Source organism: Exophiala viscosa (assembly GCF_022695815.1).
Source record: "Exophiala viscosa unplaced genomic scaffold EDD37scaffold_14, whole genome shotgun sequence".
Taxonomy (NCBI): domain Eukaryota; kingdom Fungi; phylum Ascomycota; class Eurotiomycetes; order Chaetothyriales; family Herpotrichiellaceae; genus Exophiala; species Exophiala viscosa.
This window is the reverse complement of record NW_026944366.1, coordinates 328,406-341,967: the sequence shown is the minus strand read 5'-3', so window position 1 is coordinate 341,967 and position 13,562 is coordinate 328,406. Positions and strand designations below refer to the sequence as shown.

Here is a 13,562-nt window from a genome sequence, read left to right as displayed (position 1 = left end):
TGCTTGCTCCTCTGTTCATCGAAAAATCATGAATCGCGAAACGCTTCCACAATTCGAGGAACTGCCTCTGTCACCAGGAGACCCCCCCTTTTCAGCTTGGGGCTTATGGAAGAAATCATCCCTGGGATCACTCAATCATTTGACAGCAGAAAAAGTTCTGCAAGGGGCAAGAAATGAAATCACTACAGGCACCCGAGTGTGTCTAAAGTGAGTCTAGACAACCCACCCCGAAGTCTGCCTATTCGCCGCTGACCGACACCCTTGCCAGCCTCCCACTAGACACGATCAACCCTGGATTGTTTGGACGCCCGAACTTTGAGCAAAAGCTGATCAATAAGGCACCTCGTACTATCAACGATGACAGTGTATGTGAATTCAGTCGTGAAAAGAATGGATCTAATGCTCTTGCTTCCACCAGATCAATTTCAACACCCAAGGCAGCTCTCAATGGGACAGCTTCCGACACTTTGGCTATCAAAAAGAGCAGGTGTTCTACAATGGGTAAGGAAGCCTCCCACTTCGAAAGGTATAGCCTGATCTGTGCAGTGTCACTCAAGATCTCATCCATGGGCCCGAAAAATCCGGCGCGAATGGAATCGGAGAGTGGGCTGAACAGGCTATCGCTGGAAGAGGAGTCTTGATTGATTTCTACGACTGGGCTCAGACCAACGCGCACGAGTTCGACCCCTTGGGAACTTCGCCTATTACAGTCGAGCACGTCAAGAAAATAATGACCGAGAAGAAAATTGAGCTCATGACAGGGGATGTTCTCATCATTCGAACCGGTAGGTTATTCTTTCCCTCGGCGCGCACTTTATCAGCCATTCTCTTCGTGACTGATGGACACCACAGGTTACGTCCCCGCATATCTTCAGCTTTCTGCGGATCAGAGAAAAGAAGTATCGACCAAGTTCGCTTTTCCAGGGCTAGCCCAGTCCGAAGAGACTACTCGATGGCTCTGGGAGAGGCAGTTTGCCGCAGTAGCAGCGGACTCGCCAGCATTTGAGTGCACACGTAGGTTCTCCATCTTGTCCCTGCGATGTCTTCTTTCTCTACTCACTATCACCACAGCACCGACGGATCCCGAGTGGTTTCTTCACCCAGTTCTCCTTGCGGGCTGGGGAACTCCCATTGGAGAGTTGTTCGACTTGGAAAAGCTATCAGAGACATGTAAAGAGCTAGGACGTTGGACATTCTTCCTCTGCAGCGTTCCCTTGAATTATAGCGGTGCGGTGGCAAGTCCGCCCAATGCCATGGCTATCTTCTAAAAAGCACACAAAACTTGAACAACTTTTTGGATCTCATATCTTTACTGTATCCATTCTACAATTTATGGTGAGACTGCAGTAGCCACTGTAACCCTTCGTCCATATCGTTATCCCAGGCCTTGTTGCTCTTCAGACCATTTATCCTTCCGAACCCGTGAGGGAGTCCAGGGTAGATCTCCGATCGAACTGGGACGCTGTGTGGGAAGTCATGAATCAGCCGCCGCGTTCTAAGTGTTAGAGTCTTACATACCCTGCAGAATCTAATTTGTCCGCAAAGAGCATCCCATGGTCCCTTAGCGGGTCGTTGCCACAGACCAGGATATGTGTCGGTGGCATTCGCTCCAGCACTGTGCCGCTGCAGAGTAAGGGGTTGACGATCATGTCACTGATACCATTCTCGTCGACCTGGAGCATCTCGGCGAAAGCCTGGACCAAAGAATATGAAAGCAGCGGAGCGTCTCTGCATTGGATTGGGGATGATTTCTCGGGGCTGACGATTGCGTGTGTTGGGAAACTGTCGGGATGACACAGCCATGGCATCCACAACGCCTGGCCCTTGATCTTGACATCGTCCGTCTTTGAACAGTTACTCAGCATCATATTCCCCTTCTTCGAGCGACGATTAACTCACAATCCTCTCTCGTACCGTGAGACTTGCCGCCAGATTGGCACCGCTGCTGATACCAGCCACGTACAAGGCGATATTTGGGGGCAGTCCTAGGGTCTGTGGTTCATGAAGAATCTGGCATCTGGCAGCCCAGGCGTCGTCAAATTGGGTTGGATACGTCCACTCAGGGGTGTGCCTGTAGTTGACCGAGATCACCACGACATTGCCATGGTTGGCCAGCTGCACGCATACCGCGTCCTCGGTCGACAAGCTGCCGCTGAGGAAGCCACCGCCATGAAAATAGAGCAAGACTTTGCACGAGTCTCCATCCTGGAGTGAAGCAGCTGTCGTCTCTCGACTGCTCGCGCTCGGAGAAGGCCGATAAATGCGGGCGCCGATCTCTTGAAAGTCACGACAGAGAATGGACACCGTCTGTATGCTGACACCAAGCCCGCCTAGCTTTGACAATGCCTCTTTGCTTGCTCTGTATCGAGCCTCATTGCCCGCGGCACGAAAGGCTCGAGACTGTTCTCTAGTCTGAAGCAACGGCACAGGTGGTACAATGGCGTTGTCCCGGGTTAGATTGAGCCAATCCTCGCAGGGGCTTCCGAAATCACTGTAGTCTGCCATTCCGATTGCGGCTGCAGCACTGCCTGCCGCGTAAACCGGGGTAAAAGCGCTTCGACCTACATGATAAAGAGGGAGTGGGGCTTGCAACCTGCATTTCGCAGTTCGTGAATCTCCGGATCTCCGGGGGTCGCTTAGAAAAAACTGGGGCTTTCTCCGCTTAGCGAAACGACCTGCCTTCTCAAGAGGACGATTCCGGGGGAAGAGCACGACCGCCCATGGGGTCTCATCTGTTCAGGATATATATATTTGTACCCCTGCCTGGCCCCAGGTCTTGTCTCCTGCACAGCGCTCGAACTCGCATGACCTCGAGACCCGCAACCTCTGTCCCCATTCGCCGAGAGATTGTCTTCTTCATTCCCACTCTTAATTGACGCTCGAGCCAGCTGGCCGCCTGTGACCATGGCCACCAAAGAGCACATTCCTGCGCACCAGTTCAACTGGCGAAATTTCATGATATGCTTCGTCATATGCATGGGCAACTGCGCGTTCGGCTATCCTGCCGGTGAGAACATCTTGATCCGAGAATCAGAGGGACATAGGTGCTGACATTCCCACAGCCATCATTGGCACTACACTGTCCCAGCCAGGCTTCCTGACATACATGGGCTTGATCACCGAACATGGGTTGACGGCCAACGCTAACGGTCTGATCGGGGCCATGAATGGAGTTTTCCAAGTACGAGAACTCCTCTTTGAGCCACCCCTTCATCTTTGCTAACCGTGTTCTCTCTTTCAGGCTGGAGCTCTCTTCGGAATTTTCACCGCCGAATGGGTAATGGACAAATGGGGGCGAAAGATGGGCGTCCTGTACACTGCCATCTTGTCCCTCGCTGGAGCGGCGCTGGTGACGGCCAGTCAGAATGTCTCCATGTTTATTGCTTTCCGATTTATTGCTGGGGCCGGGTCAGGATTGATACAAGTCTGTAAGTAAACGAAACTGATTAACTCCGGCGAGGATTATACGTGTTCTGACAATATCTCCTTATGCAGGCCCGGTTTATAGCGCGGAACTGGCCCCTCCCCACTGGCGAGGGTTCTTCGTGGGCATGAACGGCATGCTCATCGCCACGGGCTATGCCTTTGCCGCCTACATGGGATTGGCTTTCAACTCGATCAAGGACAATCCCGAAGCGCAATGGCGCGGCCCGTTGGGCATGGCCGTCCTCTTCCCAGCGTTCATGCTTGTGATCCTCCCTTTTATTCCCGAATCGCCACGGTGGCTGTTGATGAAAGACAACCCTGACAAGGCGTGGGTCGTTGTGAACGATCTACACCATGCGCACACCGACGCCGGCCACGAGTTCGCACGCCGCGAGTTCTATCAGATCCGGAAGCAGATTGAAATGGACCGCACGCTCGACAACTCCTGGGGGCACATGTTCAAGAAGCCATCATACCGCAAGCGAAGCCTGCTGGCCATCGGATACGCTTTTCTCGGAGAGAGCACGGCGGTGCTGGTCATTACAAACTACGCGTCTATACTGTACAAGCAGCTGGGATACAACAGCCACCAGCAGATCTGTCTGCAAGCCGGGTACCACACGGTCCCTATCCTCGGGAATCTCGTTGGAGCGCTACTCATCGACAGGATCGGCCGGCGTCCACTGATGCTGGCGGGGCTTGGGGGCTGCGCGGTAATGCTGTCGATCGAAGCGGCGATCGTCGCGACGTTCACGGGAGAGGGAAAGGTGCACAATACGGCGGGGCTGAATATGGGCGTGGCGGCGCTATACATGTTCATCTTCATGTACGCTATTGGCGTCGACGTGGCCGGGATCGTCTTCTTCGGAGAGATGTTTCCCAATCACATCCGCGGCAAGGGTTTCTCGCTCACCGTGGCCACAAAGGCCCTCACCGACCTGGTGTACCTGGAAGCTGCCTCCACGGCCTTTGCCAACATCGGCTGGCGCTTTTTCCTGCTATTCATCAGCATCACCACCGTCGGCTTCGTCGTCATGTGGATCTACCTACCAGAAACCAAAGGTCTTCCGCTCGAGGAGGTTGCCGCCATCTTTGGCGACCAGGACGAGGTCATGCTCTATCTCAAGGACATCAAGGTAGACCACGGCTCCGATAAACTCGAGATCCACCACTTCGAGGACGGGAACGAAATCCACAGGGTGGCCACGGAGGCGGCTCCAAAGCCGATGACGACGCTGAAAGACGTGTGAGGATAAAATAGAAGTGGAGGGCTGTTGGGAGGCCGAGAAGGAGTGGTAGCGGACGCAGAGTGCCGGGACAGAGAATGGGAGTGTAAATTCCTTGGGTGCTCACGAATGAAGTGAAAGCCTCCCTTCCTTGAGAGCACCCTCGGTGTGGCATAGGGAAAGTTCGTACTCAGGGGCGGAAGTAGCCTTTTGGTCGCAAAGGACACGAGACAAGGTGCTCTCATGCCCGACACCTAAGTTTGCCGTGATCAAAGACAAGATAATGAGTTCGCGTAATTATTATGCGCTAGCATTTCATTTCACAGACTGCTACACCTCTTCCTTTGAGTGAGTTTACCGTATCACCGAGTAGTGAGTAGTGCTTGTTTCGACCTGGCCAGCGAGTTTTCATCAGCGGAGTCACAGCTCGTTGCGTGAAATATAAAGATGGAAGTTCACTGGCAGTTGCTCTTGAATGTCACTCCTTGGCATCTAAAATAACGCTAGCTGTTTTGGGCCAACTGCCTCGCTGCGCTGCGGGCAAACCATCTTTACAATGCAGATTTGGAGACGTGACTATAGGCTGAGAGTGAGTCTCTCACGCGTTTTCTCTCGGTCGTTGAGGGCGTCCTTGCACGTATGCCATGATGGACAGCCTCATCCGTCTACAAGGTCTACACGCCGACCTTGTAGCTTTCACCGAAACACGTCTTGCAAATATCGATCGCTTGTGGTTGGAGTTGGAGGAAAGCATTCATGATTTCCGAAGGCTGCTCGACAAGGCTACACCTTCTGCCTGCGACAAGGAGGTCTACAACAATGGTATGGCACCGTACTGCCTTGGGGTGTTTGTCTACTAACCTGCTCTACATAGGCAAAATCTCTGTGGGTGATCAACAGTATAGCATCAACGAAGACTTCAAGCACATCAGCCGTGCAATCGCTACAACCCTCGACCTGGACGAGATCGAAGCTGGTCGGCTGCTCATCGAGAACCAAGCGGACACAAGTACCGGCGCAGAGTCACTCGTAATCGACGCTGTGAGCAATTACCACAATCGCCGCGATCTATTGCTCCAATGCCTACGAATCACCCTCCAGCATTCCCTTTCCCTGGAAGCAGATGGCAACATCAAGCAATTATTCGAAACAATTGTTACAAAAGTGTTGGAAGTCGATGGTGGCGTGACCAACAATGGCTCGCTGTTTGCGAGAAAATGCTTGAATACATTGGAAGACATTGAGAAGTTACAAAACAAGGTTGTAGATGCACTGCAGAGCAAGGCGGTGCTGGGCGGACCTCGTGGCCCAGAGTTCTATGCTACGCTCGAATTTCAAAGAGACAGCCTCTTCAAGCAGCACGAGGCTTTGGCTAGTATACTTGCATACTTGTTTCAGGGCGATTATCCCAACCAGGAGGATCTTCGAAAGCTCCACGCTGCTGCCAAACGTTGGAATCATGTTGACTTCAATCTCATACATTACCTTCCGGCCTTCTCGGCAGCCTTTCGCCAATTTGGTTCACCTGGGAGTCAGCTATCCCCGGACAGTACGCACTCATTGGACAATCTCTTTGCGCCTCTGACACAGAACTCCGGCTCGGCTTTGGTTCGCCCCTTTCATGCCACGCTGAGCCTGTGGTGGACTGTCGAGTACAGTGGCCAGTTTAGAGAGTTGACTGATCAGGATGCCGCAAGCGAGAAGAGGGGCAACACCGTCAACGCTGCTCTGAAAGAAGACTCTCTCGAATTCATGCTTGCTATCTGCACAAGCACGAACCTGGATGTGTGGCGCCACCCTGCGCGGCAGGAGTTGGTGACCTTATTGCTCAGCGAGAGCTCGAGCATTGTTCTTGAAGGTGGTGATCAGACATCTTCATACTTTCGCCTACAATTCATGGAGTGTTTGGAGAATTTTGTGGAGGCATTCATCTCGAACATGCCTGATTCCATTCGCAAACTCCGAACTGAAGAGGACGACCAACGGCTGAATCACCTGATGGCAATGCAAGAGGACCTCCCGCCAGAGCACCGGGGAGGTAGCGTGAGCAAGCTACATCTTGAGTGTTTTCTGGTCCTCGTCTCTTTCGCTTTTGAACAGCGGCCAGAAGCTGCAGAGCAATGGTGGGAAGACCCCGATAGCAATCTATATGGGTTCCTCCAGTGGGCTTCCCGACGACAGACTGTGCCCCGCGTCAGTGCTTTCTGTGAACTTTTGTGTTCTATTTCCGAGGACCAGGAATGCGCCGAAGCTGCTCACAAGTTCCTGTTGGACGACAGTTTGCCTAGCACGAGGGGTCGGCGTAACCCTTCGATGAACTACCAGCAAATCTTTGCGGAGCTCGAGCTATACGCGCACAAAGTCCATGAGCGCTCTAATCCTTCGTCGCAGCTGCCAAATATGCGCAAGGTCCCACCGACCGAAATGAATGAGCTTGAAAGTCCAGTTATGCTGTCCTGCTACCTTCGACTTTTAGCTCATCTAAGCCGGCAACCCAGTGGCACGCGCTTCTACATCCTGCAGACAGCGTTCCCTTCTTTCCCACAGGCCCTCCTGTTACTGAGTTCCGGCCCGGTGCCCAGTTATCTGAGAGCAAGCATCTTTGCGACCTTGGACGCGTTGCTTACTGACAAGTCCGTACAAACTGCTACCACCTTGTGGCAGACTCTGGATAATTGGGCTGCCAATGGTCAGGAGATGGTCCAATCTGCTGTTAACAAGACAGCTCAGCCTCCCAGACCAACCTTGACCGACCTGCAGGCAAATCTGAATGCCATCACGTTGTCGTTCGACCAGTGCGATTCGTTCGTGGTCTTACTGCGTGATTTGGTCACCACTTCGCCCTCAACGGGCTTGGGAACAGACATGTTACCATTTCCTGGTGACCTGGGCTCAGCATACAGAAGTCCTGGCATTGACCCTTATATTGATCTCGTATGTGGTCAGGTCTTCGTCAAGCGTCTTTCGGAAGTGGGCGATGAAGTTCAACGTGCAATCGGCGCTTTCCATTGCCTCGAATTTGTGGCTGTGGGACTGGAAGGGTTCAATGAGGACTATGTGGTCATGATGGATCGTGCAAATCCGCAACGCGATGCCTCTCAGGAGACATCCATGGCAACTGCATACGCTCAACGCAGTGCGTTTGCTAGACTCATGCAGTGGATCTTGAGCACAGACATGAACAAAGCACTGATGGAGTCCCTACGGGTGCGTCTCGAATTGGTCGAGACCGCCATCCCCGATTCGCCGCTCCTCTTGAGCCTCCAGCGCTCAATTGATATAGTCAACCGAGTTCTCGACCTGCAGCCAACTTACTTCGACATAGTGAGGCCGATGGTGCAGTCCCAGGCCCATCAACAGGGACCCTTCAATCGATCGAGCGTCAATTCCATCGAAGATACTCTCGCGGCTCATCCTGAGGTCGTGCTGAACCTTTGTCAATTCGCTGCAACTGATCTTTCTGATTTGGCACTACGGGCTTTGTCATTACTGCAAAAGCTATCCAGCTCTCCGAAACTCAACAATCACTTCTTGACGTCAGATCCTGTTCGTGGCCGTACGAGAAGAATCATTGATATGCTGGGTCCGAATGCTAGCGTGGAACTTGAGCCGGTCGCGAAAAATCTAGCTGCCAGACTGCAGTTCGACATTAGAGATCTCGAGGATGGCTTTGAGTCGGTCAACTATCTTACGAAAGATGGTATATTGGCATTTCTGAATGCTTGCCTCGAGACACAGCCAGATCTCCCGAATATCGCACATCTCCTACTCGGCTTCAGCAGGCTTGAAGAGCGTTTGACGATCTCCAACTCGATCGACGCTGGAATTTCTGTCTTCAACTCCATCGTTGATCTTGTGCAGAACTATCCTGACGAGGAAGATGGAGTTGTGGTATCTTGGTTGGTGCACATCAAAGCTGCGGCCTTAAGAGTTTTGAGGCAGCTGTGGTCCTCAAGCCTGTCACAGAGCATTGTCATCGGCCAACTTCGTCGGCTGCAATTCCTGCAGTCCCAGTACCTGAGCCAGCCTGTCATATACCAGCAGACTCTATGGGATGGCAATACCGGTTTTAATCCCGCTTTCTGGTACAGTACCTCCGCTGAAGCACTTGCTGAATTTCTCGCGTATCGAGCCTCGTTGTTCAATTATACCACAGCGGAATTAAGAGCGGCTGCTGCCGAAGGCCTCTCTACTACTCTGCGACAAGCTTTCTCAATACTTCAGGGGAAGACTGTCAACGTCGATGGCACCGTTACCCCTAACCCCGATGTCTTCGCCTTCTTCGATTTTCTGGAGCTCGATCTGTCCGCGTCTTTCGATCTGGATCCAAAGTACTATATGGGCATTGATTTCGATATGTACCTGACGGATGCGTCTGACCGGCTACCTCCACTTTACGACATCAAATTGATTCGTGAACATCTCTATGCCTACAGAATAGATCTGTTGCGCAAGCAATTGGACTCTCAGAGCAGCCACAAAATTGACGAACAGGATCTTATCGCCGAAGCCGACTCAATCATTGCTACGATAGAAGCTCGGAACAGATCTATCGTGGCGCACAAGGCTAGAAGCGACGCTCTGCATGAGTACGTCGAGATGATCATCGCCATCATCGAAAGCTGTCCCATGGATTCATCGGCAAAGTTGCAATTCATCCTGCATGTCCTTCAGATCATGCTTCCTAAACTGGATGTCCTGATCTCGGATGAGTCTCAAGATGTTCTAGAGCTGGCAAGAGCAGCTGATGCACTGCTATTCTCCCTTTCCGAGACCGCGCCAACAAATACTCAAATGGACAACGTCATTACCGAGAAGTTGTTCCAGCTATTCCGAGCTTCGATCGAAGGGATCCCCGTATCAAACTCCAATTCCGCACTGCGTACGATATTCTACAGTATCTGCTCGCAATACCTGACTCGTATCGCTCTACCAGACGAGAGCGCCTTGGACACACTTGCGAAGGCCCGCAGGAACAGCATGGACTGCGTTCGATCAGCAAGCCAACGATTGATTCCAATTATCTCCGACGACGCAGAGGATGGTCTCGACTCTTGTCGCTTGAATGCACTGAATCTACTTGCGCTCCTTACATCACTTGCAAGAACAGAAAAGTCCAACTATATCGTCCAGTCTTTTGTAAAGGCGAACGTTCTCGAGATTCTGTTGGAATCCTTGAAGCATGTCGCGGTAGAATTCCAGGAGCGTGAACCTGCTCGTGAGTATTCATTTCTTTTCATGCTTTGTGTTTGACAAAAGTGCTGACATTAGCTCAACTTCTAGATCGGTTTTACCTCCTTTCCGCGTTTGAGTCGCGTATGGTTCTTCTGCTGCAGATTTCGCGCACCCGGGATGGTGCAGGGGCCTTACTTGACGCTGGCTTGATGAACGCAGTACGAGATTCGCTCCTCTTCCGCGCGGATCCAGATCTAGGCATCTCTTTCCACGACCTGCCAAGCAACGAAGCCGGTGCTGGCGCCACGGATTATGACCCTGTCACATCAGCATTGCGAACATATTACGCCTTGCTGTCTTCCACGTTAAGAGTCCTCCTATCGACCTTCTTCTCTCGTGGCGCACAGAACGAGCAGATTCAGTATCTCGCCCGCTCGTTCCTAACCGAATATCGCCCCAACATGGTTGGCATTTTCAAGAAGTACGCCGGTATCAATGGGAAGGTCGATGAGAAGCTTCGGCCTCTGATTGCAGAGTCTGTGAGGTGCTACACTGGTTTCGTGACATTGTGTGGATTTGTGGATGTAAGTCTCAAAGTGCGCTGTGTTAAAGGACCATCAACTAACAGTATTTAGTTTGAAGACGAGTCCGGCTTAGATGCCACACAATACGGCAGATTTTCGTGAACACCCGACGATAAAATGGGACATGAATTTGACTTTGTGTTAGCGTGAGCATTGAATGGCATGGCTCCAACGAGGGTCGAAAAGCAATTTTGACATGGAACGAAACATCGCAGGCGGTCAACAGAACAGGCAATGGTTCATAGTGCTTGATACTGTACAGAATCAGCGCTTATGACACAATATTAACTTCAAGAGATTTGATGCACGCCGCGATCCACCTCCTCAAGCCCACAATCCTATAAAGAAACTTCAAAGCTGCGCTTTAACATGCTCCGCCCCACCACCTAGACCCGAACTGCTCTGAGTGTCGGTACTTTCATTTGTAAAGCCCTTGAAATAGCCCTCGAGCGCCTCAACTGTGCCCTTTCCTGGTACCAACCGCACAGCAACACCGACATGCCCATCAGGACGGATGACGACGACAGCGCCCTCATCACCAGTAAGTCCGACTTTCGCATGCGCCGCAGCCTTTGCGTCCAGCACCCTTATATCCCTCTTGTCATCCGCATAGATACGCGCACTGTAATCCTGGAACAGAGCCGGTAAATCTGATATTTCGATCTCAGGCCTCTTTGCCGCGAGTGTCAGCGCAAGCGAGAAAAAGCGCGAATGCGGGTTATTGCTATCGTGGTGGTTGTCGCGCTGGAGGTCCTCGGAGCCAAATCTTGCATAGAACGATCCTGGGGCGGTCAGACCCTCAGCTAAATCAACCAGCGCTTGATGTCCGCCCTTCTTCGGTGATTGTCCTAGACCGGCGAATACGAACAACCTGAACGCGCCGTTAAAGGGGATTTCGTTCTCGAGGTGCACGACGTTCGCGTCGACTACCCTTGTCACGTTCGACGGCGGCATGATCCGGCCCGGTCGCAACTTGGGCGAGTCCTTGATGAACAGCTCGTGCTGGAACGGGTGGTCGGCAGAGTGATTGAAGATGTTGCCGTTGTACGCGACGCCGAAACCCGCGGTGAATTCACAATTTGCTTTGAACATTTCCACGAAATCGTTCTTGGTCTCGGACTCGGCCTTGTCGTCACCCTTATGTGCGCTGTCGACTTCACTGGCTGAAGGTGGGCGTTTGGAGAACAGCGCGGCGTACTGGTTGTCGAAGTTTAGTAGGGTTTCTGCGATGAATTTGCGCTCGACTTCGTATGTTCCCAAAATGTCGCGGGACGCGAAGCCCGACTCGACAAGGTGCATTTTCCAGGCGAAATTGATGGCGTCGTGAAACGCTGTGTTCATACCCTGACCAGCTTTAGGACTGTGCGTATGGCAGACGTCGCCGCCCATGAAGACGCGGTGGTCGAGCGTGTACTTGTCGGCGATGCCCTGGCCGATCGGGTAGACTGAGTACCACTCCACGCGGTCCCACTCGCAATAGTATGGCTGAAAGATACTCTTGGCTGCAGCTTGCACTTCTTCCACGGTGGCGGTCTTGCGCGCCGAAAAGTCCTTGTCGGTCGAACTGGCGATCTGGATGTATAGTCTGACCATGTTGTCTTCGCGGGGGATGACCATGATACTGCCGTGATCGGAGTGGATGGTGCATTTCATCTTGATGTCGGGGAAATTTGTGCGGACCACGCCGTCCATGACGCCCCATACGTGCGATATGGGATCTTTGTGTCGAATTTGCACGCCTAATTGTTCGCGGACGAAACTCCGCGCGCCTTCTCCGCTGAAGAGATATTTGGCGCGGACGGTCTCGGTAACGTTGCTGTCGAGATTCTTCAGATCGACTTCGACTGGGTATGCGGGGTTTGTGTGGTTGGTCTCGAAGCGGGTGATGGTCCACGGCCGGAGGACTCTGGTGCCATTTTTCGCAAGGTCATCGATGAGGACTCTTTCTATGTGCCCTTGGTGGAGAAGCGCTGTGAAAGGGTATCTGGCATCGAGGAAATCTGGACAACTTGCCCATGTGCCAGTTCTGACTATCTTGCCCTGTGGCGCGGGATCCCAGAAGGCTACTTCGAAAACTCTGGCGGGATCATAGGCCATGATCTTTCGTTTTAGGCCCATATTTCTCAAGATCTCAAGAGATCGTGGTTGGATACCGTCGGCTCGCCCTGTTGCCGTCGGGACTGGCCGATTGTCGATGTGTCGTACTTTGTAACCCCATCTTGAAAGCGAGACTGAAAGGAGAAGACCTACTGGTCCGGCTCCGATAATCACTATATCGTACAGGGGTATCTCTGAAGGCATGCTGGATAATGTTGGAGGCAGATGAGTAAAGAAATGCGTTATCGTGGCTGGGGGAAGTATAGACACAGCTCACAAGATCCACGGTTTGTAGAGAGCAGCGCAAAGAGAATCGTAATTCAAGCAGCAAGGATTGGAAACTTATAAAGTGGGCAGAACAAGACGTCAAGATGTCGGATCTGAATCATGGCAGATCTCTCAGACCTCGGTGTAGGGGCAAGGCGAGGGTCCTAAGGCCCAGCTACGATCCGACAGCCTTAGCTGTGTGAGATCGGGGGGGTTATCCCGCGCCCTTTTCTGTCCGCTCGGCTCCACGAGCCATTCTTACCATCATCTCGGCCGTGGAGGGCCCAGTGAGCGAGAGTCTTTGCAGTCCGGAGGGTGGAGGGGACAAGAACCATGGCACTGGGGGATGATGAACGGTAGACACCCCGCAAGTCGGATCTGAAGAACGGCATATGAAGATGGAGATGGTGCTTAGTCATAGAGGTGCTCCAACAAGGGACTAGCGTACTTGGCATGACATTGGTCTTTTTCAACATCAATCTTTCGTCGTCTCCTTTGTTCTCAATCGTTGTCGTCCAAATTGCGAGACGAGTTGCAGCCTTGTGCATTCAAAGGGGGGAATTGCTGTGGTGTTGACGATGCAAGCATACTGATGTACCGATCCTGTACATAGTCTGCTTGTTATACCAGCCATTTGAAATTCGGGAAGCGTGTCTGGATGCACAGCTGTTGGATACAGCAATGATGTGCTTCCATTCTGTCTCATGTGGGTGTATTGACATGGAAGAATGCCTTTCTGTGCTGCTCGGTGCGGATGGATCACTTGACAGAGTCTTGTTGGGGACAT

General features: G+C 52.3%; 5 protein-coding genes across 5 annotated transcripts; 3 read left to right on the top strand and 2 right to left on the bottom strand.

Annotated features, from left to right (window-relative positions):
- Positions 1–28: 28 nt before the first annotated feature.
- Positions 29–1,268, top strand: EDD37DRAFT_659914 (uncharacterized protein; the record flags this gene model as incomplete). Its single annotated transcript, XM_062819069.1, has 6 exons — positions 29–207; positions 269–365; positions 419–501; positions 547–785; positions 853–1,014; positions 1,072–1,268. The coding sequence occupies 6 exons, from the start codon at positions 29–31 to the stop codon at positions 1,266–1,268; spliced, it is 957 nt and encodes a 318-aa protein (XP_062665949.1).
- A 55-nt stretch (positions 1,269–1,323) lies between these two features.
- On the bottom strand, positions 1,324–2,726 carry EDD37DRAFT_669461 (alpha/beta hydrolase fold-domain-containing protein; the record flags this gene model as incomplete). Its single annotated transcript, XM_062819342.1, has 3 exons — positions 1,900–2,726; positions 1,519–1,844; positions 1,324–1,462 (listed from the first exon to the last, which is right to left on the bottom strand). The coding sequence occupies exons 1-3, from the start codon at positions 2,503–2,505 to the stop codon at positions 1,324–1,326; spliced, it is 1,071 nt and encodes a 356-aa protein (XP_062665948.1). The 5' UTR covers positions 2,506–2,726.
- Positions 2,727–3,373: 647 nt separating this feature from the next.
- EDD37DRAFT_659913 (general substrate transporter) lies at positions 3,374–4,676 on the top strand (the record flags this gene model as incomplete). Its single annotated transcript, XM_062819068.1, has 2 exons — positions 3,374–3,428; positions 3,496–4,676. 2 exons carry the CDS (start codon positions 3,374–3,376, stop codon positions 4,674–4,676), a joined length of 1,236 nt encoding a protein of 411 aa, XP_062665947.1.
- Positions 4,677–5,153: 477 nt separating this feature from the next.
- Positions 5,154–10,655, top strand: EDD37DRAFT_183804 (nucleoporin Nup186/Nup192/Nup205). Its single transcript, XM_062809997.1, has 4 exons — positions 5,154–5,474; positions 5,527–9,870; positions 9,936–10,411; positions 10,463–10,655. Exons 1-4 carry the CDS (start codon positions 5,297–5,299, stop codon positions 10,511–10,513), a joined length of 5,049 nt encoding a protein of 1,682 aa, XP_062665946.1. The 5' UTR covers positions 5,154–5,296; the 3' UTR covers positions 10,514–10,655.
- Positions 10,454–12,833, bottom strand: EDD37DRAFT_183818 (FAD monooxygenase). Its single transcript, XM_062809998.1, has one exon. It carries the CDS (start codon positions 12,710–12,712, stop codon positions 10,763–10,765), a length of 1,950 nt encoding a protein of 649 aa, XP_062665945.1. The 5' UTR covers positions 12,713–12,833; the 3' UTR covers positions 10,454–10,762.
- Positions 12,834–13,562: the final 729 nt, after the last annotated feature.

What these genes read in the sequence shown, in the direction of transcription:
- EDD37DRAFT_183804 (XM_062809997.1), top strand. Translation starts at nt 5,297, where the DNA reads ATGATGGACAGCCTCATCCGTCTACAAGGTCTACACGCCGACCTTGTA. An exon ending in CCAGGAGCGTGAACCTGCTC is followed by an intron (nt 9,871 to 9,935) that starts GTGAGTATTCAT and finishes CTCAACTTCTAG; the next exon opens with ATCGGTTTTACCTCCTTTCC. An exon ending in CATTGTGTGGATTTGTGGAT is followed by an intron (nt 10,412 to 10,462) that starts GTAAGTCTCAAA and finishes AACAGTATTTAG; the next exon opens with TTTGAAGACGAGTCCGGCTT.
- EDD37DRAFT_183818 (XM_062809998.1), bottom strand. Translation starts at nt 12,712, where the DNA reads ATGCCTTCAGAGATACCCCTGTACGATATAGTGATTATCGGAGCCGGA.